The following is a 23592-nucleotide window of genomic DNA, read 5'->3' as shown; positions in this document are numbered from 1 at the left end:
AACCCGATTCTGGTCTTGATCCCAGTATCCCAGGATCATGACCTGAGCTGAAGGCAGACGCTGAATGACTGAGCCACCAAGGTGCGCCTATGCAATAATTTTTTAAAGATTTTTAGAGCTGGGGGAGGGGCAGAGGGAGAAGGTGAGCATCTCAAGCAGACTCCTTACTGAGCACAGAGCCTCACACAGGGCTCGAGCTCACAACCCCCAGATCACAACCTGAGCAAAATCAAGAATCCAGTGCTTAACTGACTTAGACACCCAGGTGCCCCTTTTATGTAGTAATTTTTAAAAGCATTCCCCCTCATAGTGTTCCCTACCTTTCCTCTGTTGCTTTTTGTGAGAAAAATCTTCCTAAAATCAAGATTCCTCTTACCTTTTCTTGGTTTTAAGTGTAAATACTCAATGATCTTTGGGTCAGGAGCTACCTCTTAATAATGGAAATAGAATTGGTTAAAAGAAAAAAAGGTAACACAGAAAAATGAGTTCCTTCCAAATATAACTGTATCCCTTGTTATTCCTTCACTCAGTCATTGACCTCGGAGGAAATGACTGAAGAGGGATAAAAATGGAACAGACTGACACAGATTTCTTCTTTATCTAACAAGTTATTTTGGTGTTTATGGGAGTAGAGCCTTTTTACAAACCTTTGTACACCCCAAGTAATTATATTTTTAGAGGTTCTAAGCCACACGATATTAACCTTACTGAAATATACTGCATTGATTAAACTTTTTTTTTACTATGAGAAATTGAATTTTTTATACTTTAACTTTTATAATTATCAGTCATAATTTCTTAATTCATCAAGGTAAATACCTCACAGCACTAGGGATGTGACTCTGTTGACACCTCATTTGTTTTCAGATATAACAAGACTTTATTTAATGATGACTGATGTTTCGTAAATTTTTTTGGATTTCATGAGCCATTTGTAAAGCTGTTACAGTTTTATTTTTAGAACTTTAAGTCAGTAATGTCTTTCTGTATTTTGAATATCAAACCTTTAAAAGGTAAGATTCTTCTGCCTCAAAATAAAGTGGGTGGATGGAATGGGCCCAGTCAGCTAGTAGCCAAGAGACTGCTTTTATGGTGGTAGATGGGTGAGGGATTGTTACTCAATTTCTGTATGGCTCTTCTGGTCACAGATTAGTGCTGGAAGAATGGTTTTAGAGGAAGTGTGACTTAAAATGAGCCCACTTGAATGGTATTTTGAGTTGCAGTATAGTAGATAGAACTATAGTTTTCTCACCTCTGCTTTGAGGATCCCTTCTTACATTGCTGAATTATTGAGGACCCTAGAGAGATTTTGTTTACATAGGATATGTCTGTCTATACTTTATTAGGAATTAAACCTGAGAAGTCTTTAAAATGTTCTTTTGTTCATTTAAAACTAGTAACTGGGGTGCCTGGCTGGCTTATATGGAAGAGCACGCAACTCTTGATCTTGGGGTTGTGAGTTTGAGCCCCATGTTGGGTGTAGAGATTACTTAAAATCTTAAAAAAAAAAAAAAAAGTAACAAAAACCGACTAAATGTTGACATAAATAACATTTTTGTTGAAAAGTAACTTTTTCCTCATCCAGAGATAGTGTAAACAGTGGCATTATTTTAAAATTTTTACAAATCTCTTTAATGTTTTGCTTAATAGATGATAGCTAGATCCTCGTATCTACTTTTGCTTTTAATTTGTTAAAATTTGTTGTTGAAAAAAAATGTTGAAAAATGTGAAGCAAATTCAGCCTCACATGGATATATAGTTTGAAGAATATTTTAATAGTTTTTCCATCTGGAGAATATTGTGTGTATTCTTCTGTTATACCAAAGCAAGGAATATATGTTTCTTTTTTGGGGGGGGGGACAAGTAATATTTCTTTAAAGGTTAGTTGCATTGTGGAATCTGAAACCGTATCAGTGAACTTACTACATTCTATTACATTTTTTAAAAGATTTATTTATTTTGGATGGGGGAGGGGCAATGGGAGAGGGAGAGAGAATCCTAAGTGGACTCTGCCCTGAGTATGGAGCTGGACATGGGACTCGATCTCACGACCCTGAGATCATGACCTGAGTTGAAATGAAGAGTTGGACACTTAACTGATGGCACCACCCAGGTGCCCCAATATATTCTATTACCTTTAAAGCCATTGGTCTATCTTGCACTTTAAATGGATCTTTTTTAACCGTGCATGATTTTGTAACATTATTTATGCATTTGTCATTTTGAAAATAATTGTTAATTGAATAATATTGATCTTTCACATATAGACCTATTTCTCTTTATAATTTATTTTATTATTTTTTTCTTTTCTTTTTTTTTCTGAAGATTTTGTTTATTTGACACACAGAGAGAGAGATCACAAGTAGGCAGAGAGAGAGGGGGAACTAGGCTCCCCACTGAGCAGAGCGCCCAATGCGGGGCTCGATCCCAGGACCCTGAGACCATGACCTGAGCTGAAGGCAGAGGTTTAACCCTCCAAGCAACCCAGCTGCCCCTACTTTTTATTTTCTTAAGTAGGCTCCAACACCCAGCATGGAACCAATTGTGGGACTTTGAACTCATCATCCCAAGATCGAGATCGAGACCTGAGCTGAGATTGAGAGTTGGATGCTTAACTGACTGACCCACCCAGGCACCCCTGTAATTTCTTTAAAAAAATCACACTTGGGGGTGCCTGGGTGGCTTAGTTGGTTAAACATCTGCCTTTAGCTTGGGTCCTGATTTGGGCTCCTTGCTCAGCAGGAGCCTGCTTCTCCCTCTGCCTGCGCTTTTCCCTGCATGTATACCTGTGTGCTGCTTCTTTCTCTGACAAATAAGTAAATGAAATCTTTAAAAAAATGAAAATAAAAATCACATTTGGTAGTATTGGCTCTGATTTTGTCAGAAAAGTCTGCTTAAGTATTGGCAATCTGTGGAGCTCTTCATTTTAGCAGATGGTGGGTTTTCCAAGATTCAAATTTTCACATAAAAGCTTTATCATTAGTAATTAATGATGTCATTTGTAGGGAAAAAAACCCTGTGAGTTTAAGTCTGAATTATAGCTTGTCAGATGTTCTTTCAATTAAAATGGTATTTAATGGGGGAGGGGAACTGGTTAGTTTAGCTGGTAACTAAAACAGTTGCACAGGGGCACCTGGATGGCTCAGTCATTAAGTGTTGGCCTTAGGCTCAGGTCATGATCCCAGGGTCTTGGGATCTGAGCCCCACGTTGGGCTCCCTGCTAGGTCAGGGAGCCTGCTTCCCCCTCACCCCCTCCCCCTGCTTGTGCTCCCTCTCTCGCTTGTCTCACTGTCAAATAAATAAATAAAATCTTTAAAAAAAAAAAAAAACAACCAAAAACAACCATTGCACGGATGCTTTACCTTGAAACAACCATAACATGTCAGTATGTAGCATAAGTGTTTCATATTATTTCCTGTATATAAAAAGAGTTACCAGGGTGCCTGGGTGGCTCAGTGGGTTAAGCTGCTGCCTTCGGCTCAGGGTCCTGGGATTGAGGCCCGCATCGGGCTCTCTGCTCAGCAGGGAGCCTGCTTCCCTCTCTCTCTCTCTGCCTGCCTCTCTGTCTACTTGTGATCTCTCACTGTCAAATAAATAAAATCTTTAAACAAAAAAAAAGACTTAACAAAGGGTCAAGATTAAATAAAATTTTATCATTTTTCCTCAGCTTTATCCAAGACATCGACAGTGAAATTGGTGTCATTGCTTATACTAAGGTGTCAGTAGTTTTATCTGTTAATTCTTTTTGTACTGTTGGTACAAAGGTCAATGTGGCAGATAATGTCTCAGTACTAATGTGGAAGTGTTTCTGACCACATAGAGCTCCTGAAAGGTCCTAGAATCTGTAGATCTCACTTTGAGAGTCACATTAGTAGTGTTACTGTGTTATGATTAAGATTGCTATTAGGTAAAGCCATAAATGGGTTTATAGTTAGGATTTATAGGTAGGATTTATTTTTCCCTTTGAGGAAATTTAAAGAATTGCTGGGATTGTGTTAAGCAGAACATGTAGGTAGACCTGTCCTCTAATTAGTGGTTATAATTCTTAGTGCTGTCGGAGGACACGATATGGCTTTTGCTTTTGTAAAATGTGCTGTATAAAACAGATTCTATAATAATTTACAGTTAGGCTTTCCAGTAGATTGCTTTACTCCTGTCTTCCTAAACCATAAAAATTCATAGTATAAAAAACTACTTTTTAAATACACATTATAATTAGTTCAAGTGCTATTTAGATGAGAATTTAGTGCTGCTTTTTTTGAAATTGTCGTAATAGAAATGTTTCGTGATTTAAGGCAGATTAAACTAGGGACAGTGGGTCACATGTTTTCAGTTTTTGAGGGATTCAGTTCCTAAACTTAAATTTTTAAAGAAACCTTTTCTGTTGTGGAAATCTCACATCTAACCAAAGTAGACACAATGGTTTAGTGAACCCCTGCTTTTCCCAGTTTTCTCAGTTATCCCTCATGGATAATCCTGTTTAATTTGTTTCCCACTCACTTCCTTTCTACCCTTCCCCCTCCAGTTATTTTGAAGCAAATTGTAGATACCACACCATTTAATTCTTCAGTAATTCAGGATATAGCATTCAAAAATAAGAATTTAAGGTTATAGCAAAGAGAAAAAACTGTCTTGGTTTCTCTTACAAGTAATGTGTTACAGTTTATTTGTGCTTAGTAAAAATGTTCTTTACGCTCAAAACTTTTTTTTTCATCCATGTACTCTCACTAGAGACACCTTATGTATTGTATGGAATACTTTGGGGATGAATATTTTTTCCTTGAGCTTTCTGCCTGTTTACCTTGGTAACTGGACTCTGAATTGTGATCATGCTACTAGACATGGCAGAAAAATAAAATATGGATGACTGAGAGCTTTGAAATTATTTAAAGGTTTTGGGTTTTTCCAGGATGAAGAGACTCGGCACAGCCTTGAGTGCATCCAGGCCAATCAGATTTTTCCCAGGAAGCAGCTGATCCGGGAGGATGAGAATCTTCAGGTAATTACAGGCCACTTTGATTATGAAGTAAGTATTTAGCCTCATAGTAACAGTAGCAGAGCTAATGGATTGAAGTAATGCACTGTATAATTTTGTTTTTCCCTAAACTATACTCATAGTAGAAATGCAACCTGGAAAATAATCTCTTTTTATGTATTTATTTTTTAAAAATATTTTATTTATTTATTTGATACAGAGAAAGAGATCACAAATAGGCAGGGAGGCAGGCAGAGAGAGGGGGGAAGCAGGCTCCCTGCCGAGCAGAGAGCGCAATTCGGGGCTTGATCCCAGGACCCTGGGACCATTACCTGAGCTGAAGGTAGAGGCTTAACCCTGTGAGCCTCCCAGGCACCCCACAATCTCTCTTTTTAGAAAGTCTTATTTCTTGAGAATTCGTTATTTGAGAGGATCATCTCTCTGTCATTCCTTCAGTAGTCTGGGATTTGAATAACCGGTATATTTGATATATGGATATAAATCATCCTTTTTAAGTCCCTTATTTATTTATTTTTGAGTGACAGGTCTTAATCATCCATTTGTCCAGCCTGTACTTGAAGACTTTGCTTTACTGCTTTAGAACTCTGAAAGGTTTCTTTTTCCATTTTGAAGGTTCCTTTTCTCGAACTTCATGGAGAAAGCACAGAGTATGTGGGCCGTGCTGAGGATGCCATCATTGCCCTTTCTAATTATAGACTTCACATCAAGTTCAAGGAGTCTCTTGTTAATGTAAGTGATTACCAACTGTTTTCCCACTAAAGTAGAGGGAGAAAGGAAGTAAAAAAAACCAAAGAAATCGTTTATGTTCTCAGAGAAGTGTTATATACAGTTGGGTATGAAAACATTGTGTGCTCTGCTTTTCTCTCTCTCAGTTAGCACTCAGGGGACACTAGGTTAACAAGCAACTCTTACTCTTGATTCAGAATAATAAACGTAGTTGTCAGCTGAATTGTCCATTTTTTAGTAACACCTAACGATTTGTACTAGGTAATGGTGTGTCATTACACACAAAGGCTGTATAGGCTTTTATTCTTCAATCTTTAGTATTTAACAGCTGCCTCAGTTGAGATAATTTCTGGGACCTTGATGTCAAGTGATGAGGTGTACTTTGAACTCCATGCAGACTTTCATTATAGGACGAAGTTAATGCTAATTGCTTCTTAGTGGAATAAGCATGGATGTTAAATATAATGTTTATTTGCATAATGGACTGTATTACTGAAGAAAAGGGAGGCCCTCAGTTCTCAAGAGTGCATTTGCCCTTTTCAGTTATGAGGGTATTCTCAGTGAACTGGTTCTTCAGTGCACTGCCATCGTTAGTTTTCAATGAATGTGCCTTCACCACAAAGATATGCAAGTTCATATACTTCCACCAAATGAATGCCTTCTTCCTTTTTCCTTTGCTGGTATTGTGGCTTTCTTTCTGCAGTTTGATTTGAGCCCTGAGAAATGTATCAAGACTTCTTATAAAAGTTCAGAACTCGGGGCGCCTGGGTGGCTCAGTGGGTTAAAGCCTCTGCCTTCAACTCAGGTCATGATCCCAGGGTCCTGGGATCGAGCCCCGCATCGGGCTCTCTGCTCAGCAGGGAGCCTGCTTCCTCCTCTCTCTCTCTCTGCCTGCCTCTCTGCCTATTTGTAATCTCTGTCTGTCAAATAAATAAATAAAATCTTTAAAAAAAAAAAAAAGTTCAGAACTCTCCTTTCATTCAGAATTTACATTGTGTGTTTTAGGTTTCATTTTGGGTTCTTTGAAATCTGTCATTTAAGTTCACTTTACTCAGTGGTCCAGAAGTTACATAACTCGTTTGTCAAATTCTTTTGTTTGTTGAAATGCTGTCCTTTTTTTAATAATTGGCTTTTATTATTTATGTAGTAGTAGTATTTTTTGTAGTATCAAAGAGCTGTTTCGGCTTGAATTTCTCCTGGCGTGTAGATCTGGGCTCTGACTGTCCATCAGCTAAAAATACATATAGGATTCATCAAGGAAAGAGGCATGCTGTGCATTCATACCATATAGCACTGTATTCAGAAGGGTCCATTTGGTATTGGGTGGTCATGATAGGAGGGAACAGGATGAAAACTCCTATAAAATCCTGGCAACCAGAATTTGCTTCCCAGCCACTATGAAATTAAGGACAGTATAATTAGTAGAATTGCCCACTTTAATCTTGTGTTTAATTGTTTATCTGATTGGAATTAATGAAATTGTAATTAAATTGCATGAGGGGATGATACAGTTTCATGTTATTGTATTTTTCCATATTGTCCCCTATTTCTCAACTTACTGCCTGAGAGCCAGGTATTTCCGAGGCCGTTTTTAGATTTATTTGGAAATAGGGTCTGTTGGAGAGAAAGCATCGATTTGATCATGTCATTTACCAGTCTGAGGCCTCCATTGTTTCTTCAGTATTTCTAAGATGAAATTACTTAGCATGGTATCAGGCTAAGTGGTGTGATCCTTGGTCTCTGTCAGCTTTTCTGTCAGTTTCTCTCTTATCCTCTTTCTCCCCTTTATATTATTAATAAAACCACCCTCCTTAAAGTATTAAGCCATACCACACACCTTTGAATTCTCTTTCTTGTTTCCTGCTTGGGGAATTTCTCTTCATCTGTCAAAACCCATTTTAGGTGGTAACTTCTGTGAAGCCTTTCTCTGTTCCCTCCCTGACAGTTTGTTACCCTTGCCTCTGACTTCTTCAGTATCTCAAGCATGCCTTTACAATACTTATGAGATGTGTTATAATTTTTTGGTTCTTCATGTTTGTATCTTCAGAATTAGCATGTTTCCTAGTGCTGTGGTATTCAGTAAATGTTAAGTGAATTGAAGTTAATATGAGTTTGAAATGGATATTAGACCATTTTAAAACCCCTTTTGGGTTTAAAGCTCATTTAAAAACAAATTTCTGTGTGACTAGGACTGTGTCAACATCCTCTCTAACAGTAGTATATGAGTAGTAGGCTGTATACTGTAATTGTTGACTCTCCATTATGACTGAGGTATAGTGCTTAAGAAAACTTACACTGTTCTTACTTTTGACCCATTTCCTCACCTAAAAGTGTTATCTCAGCATAATAACCCTCTAAGGCATAGAACCTGCATGTCATGTAAAAGTCCCAAGATAATGGCTTTGCACTCAGCAATGGTTGTTCAAAAGTATTTTGGCATTGCAGCAACTTGAAACATTTCAGATCAAGAGAGACTGGGATTTCTCCATACAAATACTCACATCATGGTTAGTGCTAAGGTTCTTTTTTTTTTTTTTTTTTTTAATTTATTTTCAGAAAAACAGTATTCATTATTTTTTCACCACACCCAGTGCTTCATGCAATCCGTGCCCTCTATAATACCCACCACCTGGTACCCCAGCCTCCCCCCCGCCCCCCCGCCACTTCAAACCCCTCAGATTGTTTTTTAGAGTCCATAGTCTCTCATGATTAACCTCCCCTTCCAATTTACCCCAACTCCCTTCTCTCTAACACCCCTTGTCCTCCATGATATTTGTTATGCTCCACAAATAAGTGAAACCGTATGATAATTGACTCTCTCTGCTTGACTTATTTCACTCAGCATAATGCTAAGGTTCTTAAACCTGTGGTTACTACTTCACAAAACAGTAGTTGTTCCTGCACTAGGTCCTGGGGGAGACCAGAGAGTTGGTGGTGTCTCTCCACCTTTACTTTTCCCTCTCCCCTCTCCCCTCCCCCTCTCCCCTCTCCCTTCTCCCCTCCCCTCCACCCTCTACTCCCCTTTTCCTTCCTTCCTTGCCTTTTAAATCAACATATTTAGCACTTTAGAAAATGACTTACCATCAAGTTTTAAATAGCTACCTGATATCATATATTCTCTTTTAATTTTACAGCACATTGAATAAAACATGCCTGTAGATTTAGATACCATAATATCATTACTTTAAATATATTCACTGGGTATCAGTTTTCCAAGTCCTAGAATAAAGAACGTCTATAGGAGAGTTCATTTGTAACATTTAAGGTATGAATTGCTCCCATTCTGTGCTTTTCCGAAACTGTATTTTTGCATATGTACAGGTTTATTTCTTTGCTCAGCTCATTTATAAACAAGTAAGTGTTCAAGTGAATTCATGAAAATTTAAAACAATTTTTGTTGTGTAATTCAATAGACTGCCTCTCAGTCTGCTGCTTCTGAAATCCCAGTAAGTAGCATGAGAATCCTAGGTGGTTTTTGCACCTGTGCTTTGGAACAAGTTGGTTTTGACTGTCAGAAGCTCACCTTGCAAAGCAGCAGAATTTGTCCTCTCTGCATGAGTCCCTTCCATTTTACCAGACAAAGTGTTACTGGTACACTATGATGAGAACAATTTGTAGAGTGAGGAAAAAGCCCCATAGTGTGTACATAAACAGATGGAATTGTGATCCTCAAAAAATGTAAAGTGAATTTCAACTAGGAATAATTTGTAAAATCAACATCAGTATTTAAAAAGATAGTAAAGCTTCTATTTCCAGGCTGACCTGTTAATGCTTTTTAGGAAAAATGTGCAAGTGTAGCATCTGCAAACATTTTCCTTAGCATTTTTTCATATTCTTTTATTGTCTAACTGTAGTATAGCAAAAATCTTTATTACCCAAGTATCAGAAGGAGGTTACTGTCAACCCTTCCTTCATGTACCTTGGCCGCAGTATTCATATGCCAGCAGAAGTGTCTGAATCAGTGCTAGAAGAGCAGCTTGTAAATATAAAAGGTGAGCAGTAGAGTTTGGATCTTTAACTGGTGACAGTCTTCTTCTGACTGGTTTCTATATAAGATTTAGAGCCCAGATACTTAACAGCTTATTACAGATTTTAGGTTTAGACTCATTATTTTCACTCAGTTACTGCCATTTTTAATTCAAATGGATGTACAGAATTAGTACTTTCCATTCAGGCTATAAAAAGGGCATTGTTTTTAAAAGGTAGACCTATCCCACTTTTAAATTCTGGTGCTTAAAAATACTGCACATGTGCATGTCCACACACACAAACTGAGAAAGAATTAAAGTAAACATACTAGGATATGATGACGTAAAATTCCCTCTGGAGTGAGATAGTACTATGGATCTTTAATACTGTGCATGTCTATTATAATTTTTAACTGCTGCTCTTCTGCTTTTTTGGATTGATGCTGTTATGACTTTTGATGCCCATGATGTAACTGTTGGCCTTTTGAGAAATTAACAGCACTGAGTGTGTTTGATGCATCGTTTGAGCATGAGTTTTGTGGAGATTATAAGAGGAAAATCACTGTAAAGGAAGTTAAAATTATCTTGCAGGAAGAAGGTAGAGGCGAAAGAAGCAAAAAGAAGATGAGTTGCTACAAAACACTGAATCAGTTTGCTAGGGAGGATTTGAATGTATGTGACTTTAGATTTTTTCGTACTCTTCAATGGATAGAACTGTACATAAGGACTCTGGTTTAAATTCTGTTCTCCTCTTGAAGGTCCCTGGTGGAGAGCCCACTTAGTTCTGAGAGAAACATTAAAGTAGAGCCCATACAGCAAGGAGGGGCAATCTTAGAGGAAGAAGGAAAGATGCACCATTATATTGGAAGGAGCTTGGGCTAGAAGACAGGTGCATGGATTCTGGTCCTGTCTTTGCCACTAGCTTATAGTGTAGAAGCTTAACCTCCCTGGGCTATAAAATGGCCTGGATTCAATGGTATGGATTGAAGACAATCTATAATTGTTTGCTAGTAGGGTTGAATATGGGCTTTGCCTGCTTACAGAAATGGTAAGAGATCCTCTTGATGTGTGAGGAAAACTGAGAAACCTAAAGCAATGGAGCAGGCCTTAAAGTAGAGAAACTTAGTGTGTTTTCATTGGGTGTGTAAGAGGAGAAGGCCTGTTCTGCATTTTTGGAAGAGGAGGCAGTCTGTGGAGGGAACATCGAAGGGAACGTTGGGCTAGATAGGAGAAGAAAAAAGGGAGTTGTTCATTTGGTATATAAAATCACTTATTTCTCTCTTATATGTCTCTTTTTTTTAATTGCTGCATATTAAACTTCCCTGCATGTGACAGTCTGCATGAGCATTAGAATCTGTTTTCCATATCTATGACTTGAGTACACATGGTGGTTTATGGTGACTTGCTAGTAGTATCTGCATATTAGCATCTGGTATTTTTAGCCTTCTTCCTTAAATTTGTGATGTTAAAATGTGTGAAAATTTGCATATCAAATGCATTTTAGATAGCAAATATTTTGCATGCTCTAAGGTGTTTCGTTATTCTGGAAGTCCGGACACAGGCTGATCCAACAGTAGGGCATGTAAAGCTTATCTCTTCCTTATAGCACAGTAGCACAGACTCGTTCACTTCCTCCAGCAGCTGCTATTAGCATTAGTTGGTTTTCAGATTTTATAGTTATAAGAAAGGTGACTGAAGGGGACCTGGGATGCAGGTGACTTCTGAGAGAGCAGCCTTTCCATGTGGGTTTGTAAAGCTACTCTCACTCCACTCAGACACTTCCTGTTCCCTCTGCCTGGGACTTCCTGTGCTGTGACCATTTGATGTTCAGAAAACATATAGGCAGGTTTGAAATTGGCCCAAGGAAATCAGGAAGTTGGCAGACTTAGTTGGTAAAATTTTACAAATTTGAGATTAGAATTCAGGCTTCTTAATTGCCATTCTTGCAGTCACTTTTGGGAAGGGAGGGAGAAGGGAAAGGGGTTCTATTAAAACAAAGCAAATGCAATATGAGAGTCTGTTACAGGGCATCCAAAAGCAGTATAAGAGTCTTATAGGGCACCCAAAGGACTGACCTGCAGACAGATCAGTGTCCTCTTCCAATCTCCATCTTTTTTTTTTTTCCCCAAAGATTTTATTTATTTATTTTGGAGAGAGAAAGTGGCAATGTGTATGTGTGCACACAAACCTAGGGAGAGGGAGAAGCAGACTTGCCCCTGAGCAGGGAGCCTGGCGTGGGGCACCATCCTGGGACCCTAGGATCATGACCTGAGCCGCTTAACAGACTGAGCCACCCAGGTGGCACCTATCTCTATCTTTTTAATCTGTGTTCTTCCATTACAGCTTATCCCTACCCGTTGATGTATATTGTCTTCTTCCTTCTGAGATGTACAGGTCTTGAAAGAATTTTTAGCTGCATCAGCTACAGTTTCTCACAGCACTTGGACTTAAAAACAGAGGGCCGGGGCACCTGGGTGGCTCAGTTGCCTCTGCCTTCAGCTCAGGTCATGATCCCAGGGTTCTGGGATTGAGCCCCTGCATGGGCTCTCACTCAGTAGGGAGCCTGCTTCCTCCTCTGTCTCTGCCTGCCTCTCTCCCTACTTGTGATCTCTGTCTTGTCAAATAAATAAATAAATAAATAAAATCTTAAAAAAACAAAAAACCAAAAAAAAAAACCCCAGAGGGCCAGAGTTCATTTTTTCTCAGAATACAAGATTTCTTCACTTACTCCCAGTCCTATTATGAGGGAATTTTTAGTTTATAGACTTAGAACTAAGCAAGAAGGTTCTGAGTTCTGAGGTAAAAACTCCCATTTTCTATATATTATTTTGTTTGCTTCTCTTGTTTAATCCCTGCCCCAGTTTCTGTTTCTTATCCTAGACATCCAGCACTGGGCTTCTTTTTGATTCTCACATCATTTTTCTGAGAGTTCTCTGCTGACTCTGGCAACTGCGTGGTGGGGCAGAGTTTCCTTGCAGGAAGCCCGTTTCTGAAACTGGCTCAGCTAAGATGATGGCCACCTTGTGCAGGCAGCACTCTCTTATTTCTGTGCTGGAGACTGCCTGTCTCTTCCTACGCTAAACTTGAATTGTTGGAATGCTACTTGGAATTGTCAGAGCTATATTTTGCCTGGGCATGATATAGTATAAGAAACAATAGTCTACCCCTTCTCTAAAGAGTAAGTGTATCTACAGTTATTTTACCAGGCTCTCTTGAGAAGTTTTAGAAATTAGTTTCTGAAACCAAGGGTTGAGTCAAGGTGAATTGATCCAAGAGGGGGAGGATTCTCATATCAGCTTGAAGATTTGTCACCTGTTAAGATGCTTTCCCTGTCTGCCTCCCTTTCCTTCTCCCAGCCCTCTCCGCTATTATCCTTACTTCTGTGTTCTGTAGAGTCTGCTCACCGGATTGGCAGGGAGAGAACCATTCCAGCTTGTTCATACATCAAGCCCCACTTGGCAGACAGGGATCTTCCTGGTCTTTTGAAGCAAATTAGACTTAGGTAGTTTTAGGACCTTTGACCACTGTGTGGCCTGCTCCCTCCACTTTAATGTTTATTCTAACATCTAGATGTTAGATGGGTCTATTCTACTGAGCACAGAGTCTGACAAGCAAGCACATCTTTCCTGTGTGGCTTGTGGGCAATTTAGATCTCCAGTGTTTTTCAGGATGTTCCTTTGCTAAAACAAAGCCACAAGTCCACTTTGCTGTTTGGGGCAAATAAGTGTAGTCCTGCCGTCACCTTGATCTGTACTTCTCTGTGAACAAGACCAGATTACCACTCTGGTTCCCTTCAGCTGCTTTGTCATTGCAAATCACAGCTAGCTGTAGTGTATAAAGTAGTACCTGGAGAGATTGTGAGTTTGATACTTGAGAGATGACCTGTTTCCCTGCTCTTTCATTCCTGAATGTCTTCATGCTCAGATATGACTTGAGGCTATTGATTTAGAGGGAAAGGAGGGGAAACCCTAATTGACTCAGTAGTAAATCACTTGAATACTACTGATTCAGATAAATTTGTGGCTTTGTTTGCTGCTTTCCTTGTAGAGCTTTTGGATCTTTCTTGTTGAACCCACTGAGAAAACTGCGGGATTAATGCCTTCTTGACAAGGGGTCTTCATCTTTTTTAATTGCAGGTTCCATTACAACTTATAGAAAGTGTTGAATGCCGAGATATATTTCAGCTTCATTTGACTTGCAAAGACTGCAAAGTTATCAGGTATGTGATGTGTTTATGCTGTTTTTTAGTGTGGAAGATATGTATTATTAAAAGAATGGATTCATGGTTTGGTAACAGAAAAACAGCTTTTGAGTGTCAGCCTTGTTAGGAATATTTTCTGAGTAGTTAGTGCCTGAAATATTTCATCATTAGGCTACTTTCCTATTTGAAAAGTGATTTTTAAGTTTTTGGAAATAATTTCAGATTTACCAAAAATAGTGCAGCAGTTAAAATATTAGGAAGAACACCACTATTGTTAACATTTTACCCCATTTGCTTTATTGTTTGCAGGTGCTGTGTGTGTGTGTGTGTGTGTGTGCGCGCGCGCGCACGCGTGTGTGTATTTGAGTGATTGATTCTTTTTCTGAACTATTTGAAAGTAAATTATGTAATCCTGGCTTTTCACCCTGAAATACTTTGGTGTGCTTTCCTAAGAATAGGGATATTTTTTTACATAACCATGGTATCATTATCAGGCTTCACAACTTTACACTCATAATACTTTTATCCAGTCTACTATCCTTGTTCCAATTTTGTCATTTGACCTAATAATGCCCTTTATAGCATTTCTCTCACCCCCACCTTATTCAGGATAGGATCCATGCAAAGTCAGGTAATGCAATTTAGTTGCTGTGATTCTGTAGCCTTCTTAGTTTTTTTAAAATATGTATTCATTCATTTTATTTTATTTTATAATTTATTTACTTTATTCATCCATTTGTCAGAGAGAGCGCACACGCACAAGCAGGGGGAGGGGCAGGCAGAGGGAGAAGCAGGCTCCCCAACTGAGCAAGGAGCCTGATGTGGGACTTGTCCCAGACCGTGGGATCATGACCTGAGCTGACACCTAACTGACTGAGCTGCCCAAGCGCCGCTCTAGCCTTCTTTACTCTGAAACATTTTTCACTCCCTTTTTTTCTTTTATGACATTCACATTTTAAAGAATATAATCTTTCAATTGAATGTTTCTCATTTTATGTCTGTACAGTGTTTCCTTCTGATTAAATTGAGGTTCTGTATTCTTGGCTACAGTACTATATGTGTAGGTTGTATCCTTCTCAGGGTGCTCTATTACATCTGGAGGCAAGCAGTGTCCATCTGTCCCTTACTGGTGATGTTAATTTTGATCATTCTGGTTGATGTGTCCCCTGCTTTCTGTGCAATTTCTTCATTTTCTCCCTCACAACAAATAAACTATCTATAGAAGGCACTTTAAGACAATGAAAATATCCTGCTTTTCGTCAAGTTTCTCCATTGATTTAACATCCATTATGGTTTTTATCTGATATAATCTTTACTCTAATGATTGCGAAATGATGCCTGAAATGTGTTTTTAAATTTAATAGCTCTAGAAGTTCAGAATTCCCTTATCTGTTTGATTTTGGAGTGCCAGTAAACACTGTGTGTGGGCATATTGGTGAACCACATTGATTGGAATGAGCAAGAGGTTCAAGTGACCTCCTTGGTTTTAAGATATATAAGTTGCCTTTTAGCCATTGAGATTGGCTTGCTTTTGATAGATGCTAACTACAACTTACATTTAAAAAGCTTATTTATTAATTACTCAGTTTAAACACTCTCGGCATTTGAAAAGGTGAAGTATTTTTTTGCCCTAATTGAATCAAACAATATGTACCTAAAATTACAATTTCTAATAGAATTGTTTGGTTCTCTACATGGTCACAGCTGCAAGTTTCAGGGTCTTATTCTGGATCTACAGTTGCTGATTTATTCTAATTGCTGAGTTAGATTTTGAAATTATTATCTAACTGGCCAAAAGTTGTGCTGTGATTTATTTTTGAGCTTGGCCTGATAGGTTTAGGAGAAGTTCTTTTTGTTTTGTTATAACCTATTTCTTGACAACCTTTCTAAAGCTTTGGTGGAAGACATAGAAGGAAACCTTATTCATGAAAGAGAACACTGCCATTTTACTTTAATAATTACCATTAATCAATCTCAGAAGCAATTTCATCAGCCTAAAAATAAGTTTTTCACACGTCCATTTTTTTTCTTTTTGGCATTTTGTACCATTGCCTAAAATTTATTGGACCTCTTTTTATCATAAATGATGAACGTGATGAATGGCCACCTCTGATGCTCTTTTGATTGTAGCTGTCACTGCACCAGGACGTAGGCACTCTTGAAATGATGGCTTCCCTCAGGTTTCGTTGTCAGCCATCTGCTAATTACATCCATACTTGTTTGGCTTTACAAAGGTGTCAGTTCTCAACCTTTGAGCAGTGTCAAGAGTGGCTCAAGAGACTGAATAATGCAATCCGACCACCTGCGAAAATAGAAGATCTGTTCTCATTTGCATACCACGCTTGGTGCATGGAGGTCTACGCCAGTGAAAAAGAGCAACATGGAGACCTGTGCAGACCAGGTAGACCTTTCTAAAATGTGCAAATAGTGTCTTTTTTTTTTTTTTTAAGATTTTATTTATTTATTTTACAGAAATCACAAGTAGGCAGAGAGGCAGGCACAGAGAGAGGGGGAGACAGGCTACCTGCCGAGCAGAGAGCTTGATGCGGGGTTCGATCCCAGGACCCTGGGATCATGACCTGAGCCAAAGGCAGAGGCTTTAACCCACTGAGCCACCCAGGCACCCCAAATAGTGTCTTTTTTGAACTACTGTTTGAGGTACCCTTCACATGAAATGGGACTCTAAGCATATGTGTATTCATTTGTTATCTATTTTATGGAGCACCTAGCATGTGCCCATCACTTCTAAGTTTAATAGAACATGTTTCCTGCCTTTCAGGGGAAGGGAAGAACACTATATTTGGTATCACTGTCTATTGGGCCTAAAAACAACTATAGTATGGTTTAATGGGGGTTGAAAGGAGCCTAATGGAAGGGAACCGTGAGTGTTGTATACACATTTGGGAAGACTTCACATTCATAGTAGCTTTTGAGTAGGCTTTGAAGGTAAAATAAGGAAGGGTTCATGGATTAGAGAAAGGGGGAAAATGTTAACACAAGTTGCATGAACAAAGGTCCAGAGGTATGTGAAGGTAGCATGCAGAATAGTGGCATACAAAATGGCCTTTCCCTATCTTCTTCTTTTCATGTCAGAGATTTCCTATCCCTACCCCTTTCATCTCCTAGGTGATAAAACAGAGGTCTAGAGAGGCCAGGTGACTTTCCTCGAGACAAATAGAGAAGCCGAGCTTATGCTGGAGTTCAGGCCTCCTGCCTTCCCAGGAGATCTTTGTTCCACTCTTTCCTTCAGAAGTGGCTTGGATCAAGTTCGTGTTACTTCTCCACGTGTATTTTTCTGTAAATTTTAGGCTGCCATAAATAGAACTTTGCTGGTCCAACACTCATTCTTTATTATGTCCAGCCTGGAAGCAAAGTCTTGAATTTCTTTTTTTTTTTTTTTTTAAATTTCTAAGCAGTGAAGAGTTGTGAGGCTCCTTCCAACTCAGCTTACTCTAGAGACTCTTTTCTTTAAACCTCAGTTTTTAATCCTGAATTTATCTTAACTATTCTGCCCTGGGTGATTTTAAAAATTTGAGGCTAATCTAGCTTTGCTTGTATCTCTTTGTTCCCTGGCTCATTCATTAGTTGAAGTTTCTGGTTCATAATTAAAATATAACAGTAAGCATCATCTTATTTTTAAAGATGCTTTGATAATATACTTTTGTTTGACCCTCATGACCTCATCAAGCAGGCAGGATAGACTGAGTCCCTGTTTTGGGAGCCACAGAAATGGAACTCAGAGGTAAAGCCTGCTGCCGGGTCCCACTGCCAGTCAGTGACAGAGCTAGGACTGAACCCCAGTTCTCAGCTATTGAGAGTTGACTGTGTGGGGTGTTGTGCATGCAGAGATGAAAAACAAGGAAAGCCTCGGGAATCCAAGCTACCCATGAGCCTGGTCAGGCCAGTGAATCCCGGAGTCAGCCACAGGAGTTCACACCATCCTGGAAAAGGTTATGAAAATGTGCTTGCACTGTCTCTGACTTCACTCGATCAACCATTACATCTTTTCATTTTCCTTTTTTATTGAGATGCCATCGTATTTTGTTACTATTGTTGTTTATGGCTTTTTTTCAAGTTTTTCTTTTTTCAAGGTAAAATTTACATACAGTGAAATGCACAAATCTTATATGTATTTTTGCTGCATTTTTAGTCAATGTGTCTTACTGAATTTTTAGTCTCTACCATTTCCTAGGATAATGAAGTTAGGGGGTTCTGTCTAGCTGCATAGTGTTATATAAGAACTTCAGTTGTTAAAGAGTCCTAACCCTAATGGGCATACCCCTAGTTTTAGGTGGTTAGTCAGCAAGGCTTGCTTTTTCTCCTAACCTGTTTTTTCACAATGACAGACTAGAAATTCCTCATCTCCTTAGATGACTCCTTATTTCCTTGATAAAATTAGTTTCTTTTGGATTTGAGCCATCTCCTAGGCTATTGCTAAGGTGTGCCAGGTCAGAACTTCACTCTTTTAATTATGGATGGCTGTGTCTTGAGCTGAGATGACTTCTATCCCCAGATCCTTCTCTTCCTGTTGATACTTGGTATTCTTTGGCTGCCAGAGCTTACAGATATCGACATTAGTTTGTGATGGGTGGAGGTATTTGGGGGGTAAAGAACTAAGAACTAGGGAACCTGAACTCAAACCCTACTTTACCATTAATTAAAAAAAAAAAATATGTGTATATATATATATATATATATATATATATATATATACTGGGCAAGCCATTTATCATCTTTGTACTTCAGTTTCCTTTGTTCTTCAGACAGGGACATTCCTGTTCTTCCTACCCAAGCTGATCTGGGTATCGCGAAGATCAAATCTGTTATTGCTAGAGAGTTCAGTTCAGTAAATATCTAAGTGCTTCCTATGTGCCATACTTGTCAGAACATTTTGGGTTTTATGAATATACAAGGTGATGCCATTGTAACTGATTGGTTGGAGCTTAATCTGAGTAAAGGTTGTATTCTGTTTCTTGCTAATGTCACAAATCCACACTGAAGTTAACCTGCTACCACTTTACATGGAATCTTACTGTACTTCAGTGACTTGATTTGAGTGTGTTTATATATGTATGGCTTTTTCCTTTTTATATATTTTTACTGTGGAGTACAGAGGGAAAACTTGTTCCTAATAAAAAATACTGTGGTGGCATTTTTAAAGCCAGTCAACCTGGTTCTTTTGTCTCTGCCCGGTATTATTGAGTGTTGTTGGTGGCTACAGCATTACTCACCAAGTGGGAGTATACCAGACAACCACATTCTTACAAGTCATCTTTAGGGTGAGACAACACTTGAGATATTTCAAAGTGATGCCTTTGTATAATCTGCTCCAATATATGAGATCATAAGCACATAGACTCTGAAGAGTTGAAGTTAGTTTAGTCTTTTAGCAGTTAATAAAGGGTTTTATAGATTCTGTCTCTCTATGCCTAGTCTGCTAAGAGTAGAATGTGTCAGAAAGGAGCGAAATGGGAAAATTGTATCATTGCCTTGTATTCATATAAATCTTAAGTTTCTGACTTGTTGAAGCTGTCATAGTTAAGCCAGCCATAAGCTCTGAGTCTTAATCTGCTTTGGAAGAAGTCTCAGTATTTCTATTGGAATTTACCTGTGAAACTTGCAGAAGTCTTTGTGAAACTCTTGACTCTGAGATCCATTTCAAACTCTAAAAAAGGAATGGACTGAAAGCTTAAAGCTTCTCTCCCATATGCTTGGTTTTCTTCTCTTCATTGTAGCTGCCTTCTTGATGATCATTCTGTCCTTGAGCATTAAGCAGGGGTACTGACAAATGACTGGGCAATTCAGTTATTAGTTTAGTAGCATCAGGCTCCTCTCTCTGATCTCTCTTCTGTGAGATGCCCATTAAGCACATCTTGAACTATGAACAGCATAGGAGTCTGGGTCTCACAGCTCTTGTGCAGCTACCTGTTTAGTAAAAAGCCAAGTCTTAGGAGTTTGAACGAAGTCTGGTAAGTGTAAATTTAGATGACTGTCCTGGAATGTTTGTTCATAGAACAGAATGATTCTTCCATCCATATTTGAAAATCTGGGAGGGTTGGTTCTCACCTTCTCTGACTCTGAAGCAGTTCTTTTCCTCACATCCTGTATAGAGGACTGGCTCTTCTATCTCAGACCTTTAGGCTGTTTATAATTGTGGGCTTTTGAATGCTCAGAATCACCCAGGGAGCTAGACTTTTGAGGGGGGGATATTTTTAGACTGCCTATTGACACTGGTTATGATAGAGGGTCTCATTGCTTTAAAAAGGTTTTCATTCTCGGGGCGCCTGGGTGGCTCAGTAGGTTAGGGCCTCTGCTTTCAGCTCAGGATATGATCCCAGGGTCCTGGGATTAATCCCCACATCAGGCTCTCTGCTCAGCAGGGAGCCTGCTTCCTCCTTTCTCTCTGCCTGCTTCTTTGCCTGCTTGTGATCGCTCTCTCTCTCTCTCTCTCTCTCTCAAATAAATAAATAAATAAAATCTTTTAAAAAATAAATCTTTTTTTAAAAAAGGTTTTCATTCTCACTAAAGAATTGCTGGACTGTTTGCATTTGTAGTACAAGAAATAAACATTAAAAAAGGACACATCCTCATTTGGGGTGGGGGGAGAGCAGACAGGAGGGTTGCAGTGGAAACTCAAAGCCAAACAAACTTAAAACCGTAATATTTAAAATAGGATATGATAGTATATCTGATATTGAATCAGTGGAAACCAGAGAATTCTTAGAGGGAGATTCATAAGGGAAATCAGCAAATAGATGTGCTTGGCATTCAGTTTTCTAGCTGAAAAACATAAGGGCGCTTCTAACACAATTTAGCAAAAGCCAATTGAATTACTCCTGTATTTAAGGTCTGTTGCTAGTTTTTTTTTTTTTTTTTTTTAAAGCACTGCTTTTCTGACTAAGTTGTGATCCACTTGTGGGTCATAAAATCAAAAGTTTTAAGGAATGAAATACAAAATGAAACACCTAGGATAGAAAATATTAAAATGTATCCCACATAGTAAGGGTGGGTAGTTTAGTAAAGCTTTTAAAAATAAACATGCGGTGGCTTATGATGTAAAACCCAATTATTTGGGTTGTGATGGTCAGTTTCAAACTTAGGAACTGGCCTTTTTAGAGGATACAAAGGTAACTAAACTCCTTGTTCTCCTTGTTTACACAGTAACATGTTTTATGCTTGTTACACAGTATGTATTTGTATGTAGCTCAAAATTTCATACTCTTGATAGTGGTTCTAAGCTTTTCTTTGGCAAATTGCCAGTGATGGTGGTGTTGATTTGCCAGTTACTATTTTAAAATTAGAGGGTCCTTTTAGGGCTGAGTATTTGTGCTCAGAGTAGAGGTACTAATGTTAGAGTCATTAATTTTTACCTTTTGCAAAGACTTGGAGCTATATCACAGGTGGGAAAAATCTCATTAATTAATGAACTTGGAAATTGTCATAGTTTTACTGTTTTAGATGGGGATTAAAAGTGAAGGACTCTCCAATATTCTTTTTTTTTTTTTTAAGATTTTTTTTTTTTTTAAATTTTATTTATTTGTCATAGAGAGTGAAGTGAGAGCAAGCACAGGCAGACAGAGTGGCAGGCAGAGGCAGAGGGAGAAGCAGGCTCCCTGCCAAGCAAGGAGCCCGATGTGGGACTCGATCCCAGGATGCTGGGATCATGACCTGAGCCGAAGGCAGCTGCTTAACCAACTGAGCCACCCAGGCGTCCCGGACTCTCCAATATTCTTGATGGTCACTATTCCTTGAAATTTATAGACAGATGGCACCCCGTTTCAGACAGCTTTTTTCCTATTTGGAAAGCCGACATCACATCTAAAACTTTTCCACAATGGGATACATTCAGCTGATTATTTCTTCCTAAATCTCTGCACCTCATTTTTTTATAGCTCTCCTTCAGGAAACATATGATACCTAGTTTAAGCTCACAAAAAGCAGTTTAAATGGGAAGTAGTTTTATAGAATTGTCCTTCATTCAAGTAATTGCTGTTTCCTATTCTGAAGCTCCTTTCCCAGGGAAAGCAAAGCTTTCTACTTTGATCACCAAAGCAGTCTAGTCTGCTTTGTGCTTTTATTATTGTAGTTTCTCCCAGCCCCCACCAGAATTTATTTTACAACCTGTAACACTACATATAGAGATACTGCTTAATGGTTTTCTGTTTGTTTGTTTTACTGCCCTAGGACTCTGTGTGTTTTCAAGGAAGAAAGTTATTTCAGATTTAATGACTTTTATGTTTGGTTCACTTCTGCATTTGTTGCTTGCTGTCTTTAGGAAGAGAAAGCCAGTTTCATTAGCGCAGATGTAGGCGGTTTATACTTGTTTGGGTGGATGTTCTTACAAATGCTTAGCACTTTACTTAGTGATATGGCGTTTCCTGAGATTCTTGGGTACTGGAAGTTACAGTTTCATGATTTCTTATCTGCAGTTCTGTAATCTATAAGGCTCTGAAAATCAAGTCTTCTTACTTGGTGGCTTGACCCAGTCTGAGCTGACATGAAGCTATTTGCTGCTTTACTTATTACCATTTAGTGGGAATTATCCATGCATTTCGCTGTAGAAATACTAATGTTTTGATTAGTAGACCCTGTTGAGAGTGTTAATCTAATACTATATTATATATACGATTTTAAACTCAAGTTTTGAAATCTGGCGCATAGGATTTCTGATGAGGAGTTGTAGATTTATATTACTATTCTTGGTGAACTTGTTCATTTTATGTTTTATGTATATTGTGAGTGTGGAAATGGGAGAGTAGCCAGTGACAGGGACTGGATTATGGTAGGACAGACCTACCATAATAACCTCTCTCAGTCTCAGTTTTATCCTCTGTAAAATGAACTCGGTGATAACCACTCTGAGTTGGTAGTAGTGATTAAATGAGATAACATAATTTTTTTTAAGGTTTTATTTGATTACCTGACAAATCAGAAATAGGCAGAGAAGGAGGCAGAGAGAGAGAATGGGAAACAGGCTCCCTGCTGAGCAGAGAGCCCCATGTGGGGCTCCATCCCAGGACCCTGAGATCATTACCTGAGCGAAAGGCAGAGCCTTAACCCACTGAGCTGCCCAGGCGCCCCAAAATAATGGGAACAACCTAAGTCAACGTAAGTGTTCATCAATAGATGAATGGATAAAGAAGATGGGGCATAGCACGCGCATGTGCACATTGTGTACATACACACGCATACAGGAATATTACTGACTCATAAAAAAGAAAATCTGCCATTCGTGACAACATGGAGGGACCTAGAGGTTATTATGCCAAGTGAAATAAGACAGAGAAAGACAAATACCATATAATTTCACTTATATGTGGAATCTAAAAATGGACAAACAAAAAAATAGATACAGATTCATAAATACAGAGAACACATTGGCTTTCTGGTTGCTAAAGTGGGGGGGGGCGATGGGCAAAATGGGTGAAGGGGATTAAGAGGTATAAACTTTCAGTAAGAAATATGTCACAAGGATACAAGTTACAGCATAGGGAATATAGTAATATTATAAATACAATAATATTATAATATTTTATTGTAATACTGTAATATAGTCAATAATATTATAATGACTACCATAATATTGTGATACAAAATTGTAATAGCAATATTATAATATTGCAATAATATTGTAATAACTGTCACTCTGTATGGTGACAGATGGTACCTGCACTTACAGTGAGCATTTCATAATATATGTA

General features: G+C 38.6%; 1 protein-coding gene across 10 annotated transcripts in view; it reads left to right on the top strand.

Moving 5' to 3' along the window:
* MTMR3 (myotubularin related protein 3) overlaps positions 1-23592 on the top strand; it is a 140424-nt gene that overhangs the window by 91193 nt on the left and 25639 nt on the right. For all 10 annotated transcript variants that reach the window (XM_044243942.1, XM_044243939.1, XM_044243941.1 and 7 more), the window contains 4 exons: positions 4910-4999; positions 5609-5725; positions 13827-13909; positions 16126-16292. In XM_044243942.1, coding sequence (XP_044099877.1) covers positions 4910-4999; positions 5609-5725; positions 13827-13909; positions 16126-16292 — 457 coding nt within the window. The remainder of the gene's footprint in view (positions 1-4909; positions 5000-5608; positions 5726-13826; positions 13910-16125; positions 16293-23592) is intronic.

The sequence above is a fragment of the Neovison vison genome, chromosome 3 (assembly GCF_020171115.1).
Source record: "Neovison vison isolate M4711 chromosome 3, ASM_NN_V1, whole genome shotgun sequence".
Classification (NCBI taxonomy): domain Eukaryota; kingdom Metazoa; phylum Chordata; class Mammalia; order Carnivora; family Mustelidae; genus Neogale; species Neogale vison.
The sequence above is the reverse complement of the archived record's forward strand: the minus strand, read 5'-3'. Positions and strand labels throughout refer to the sequence as shown.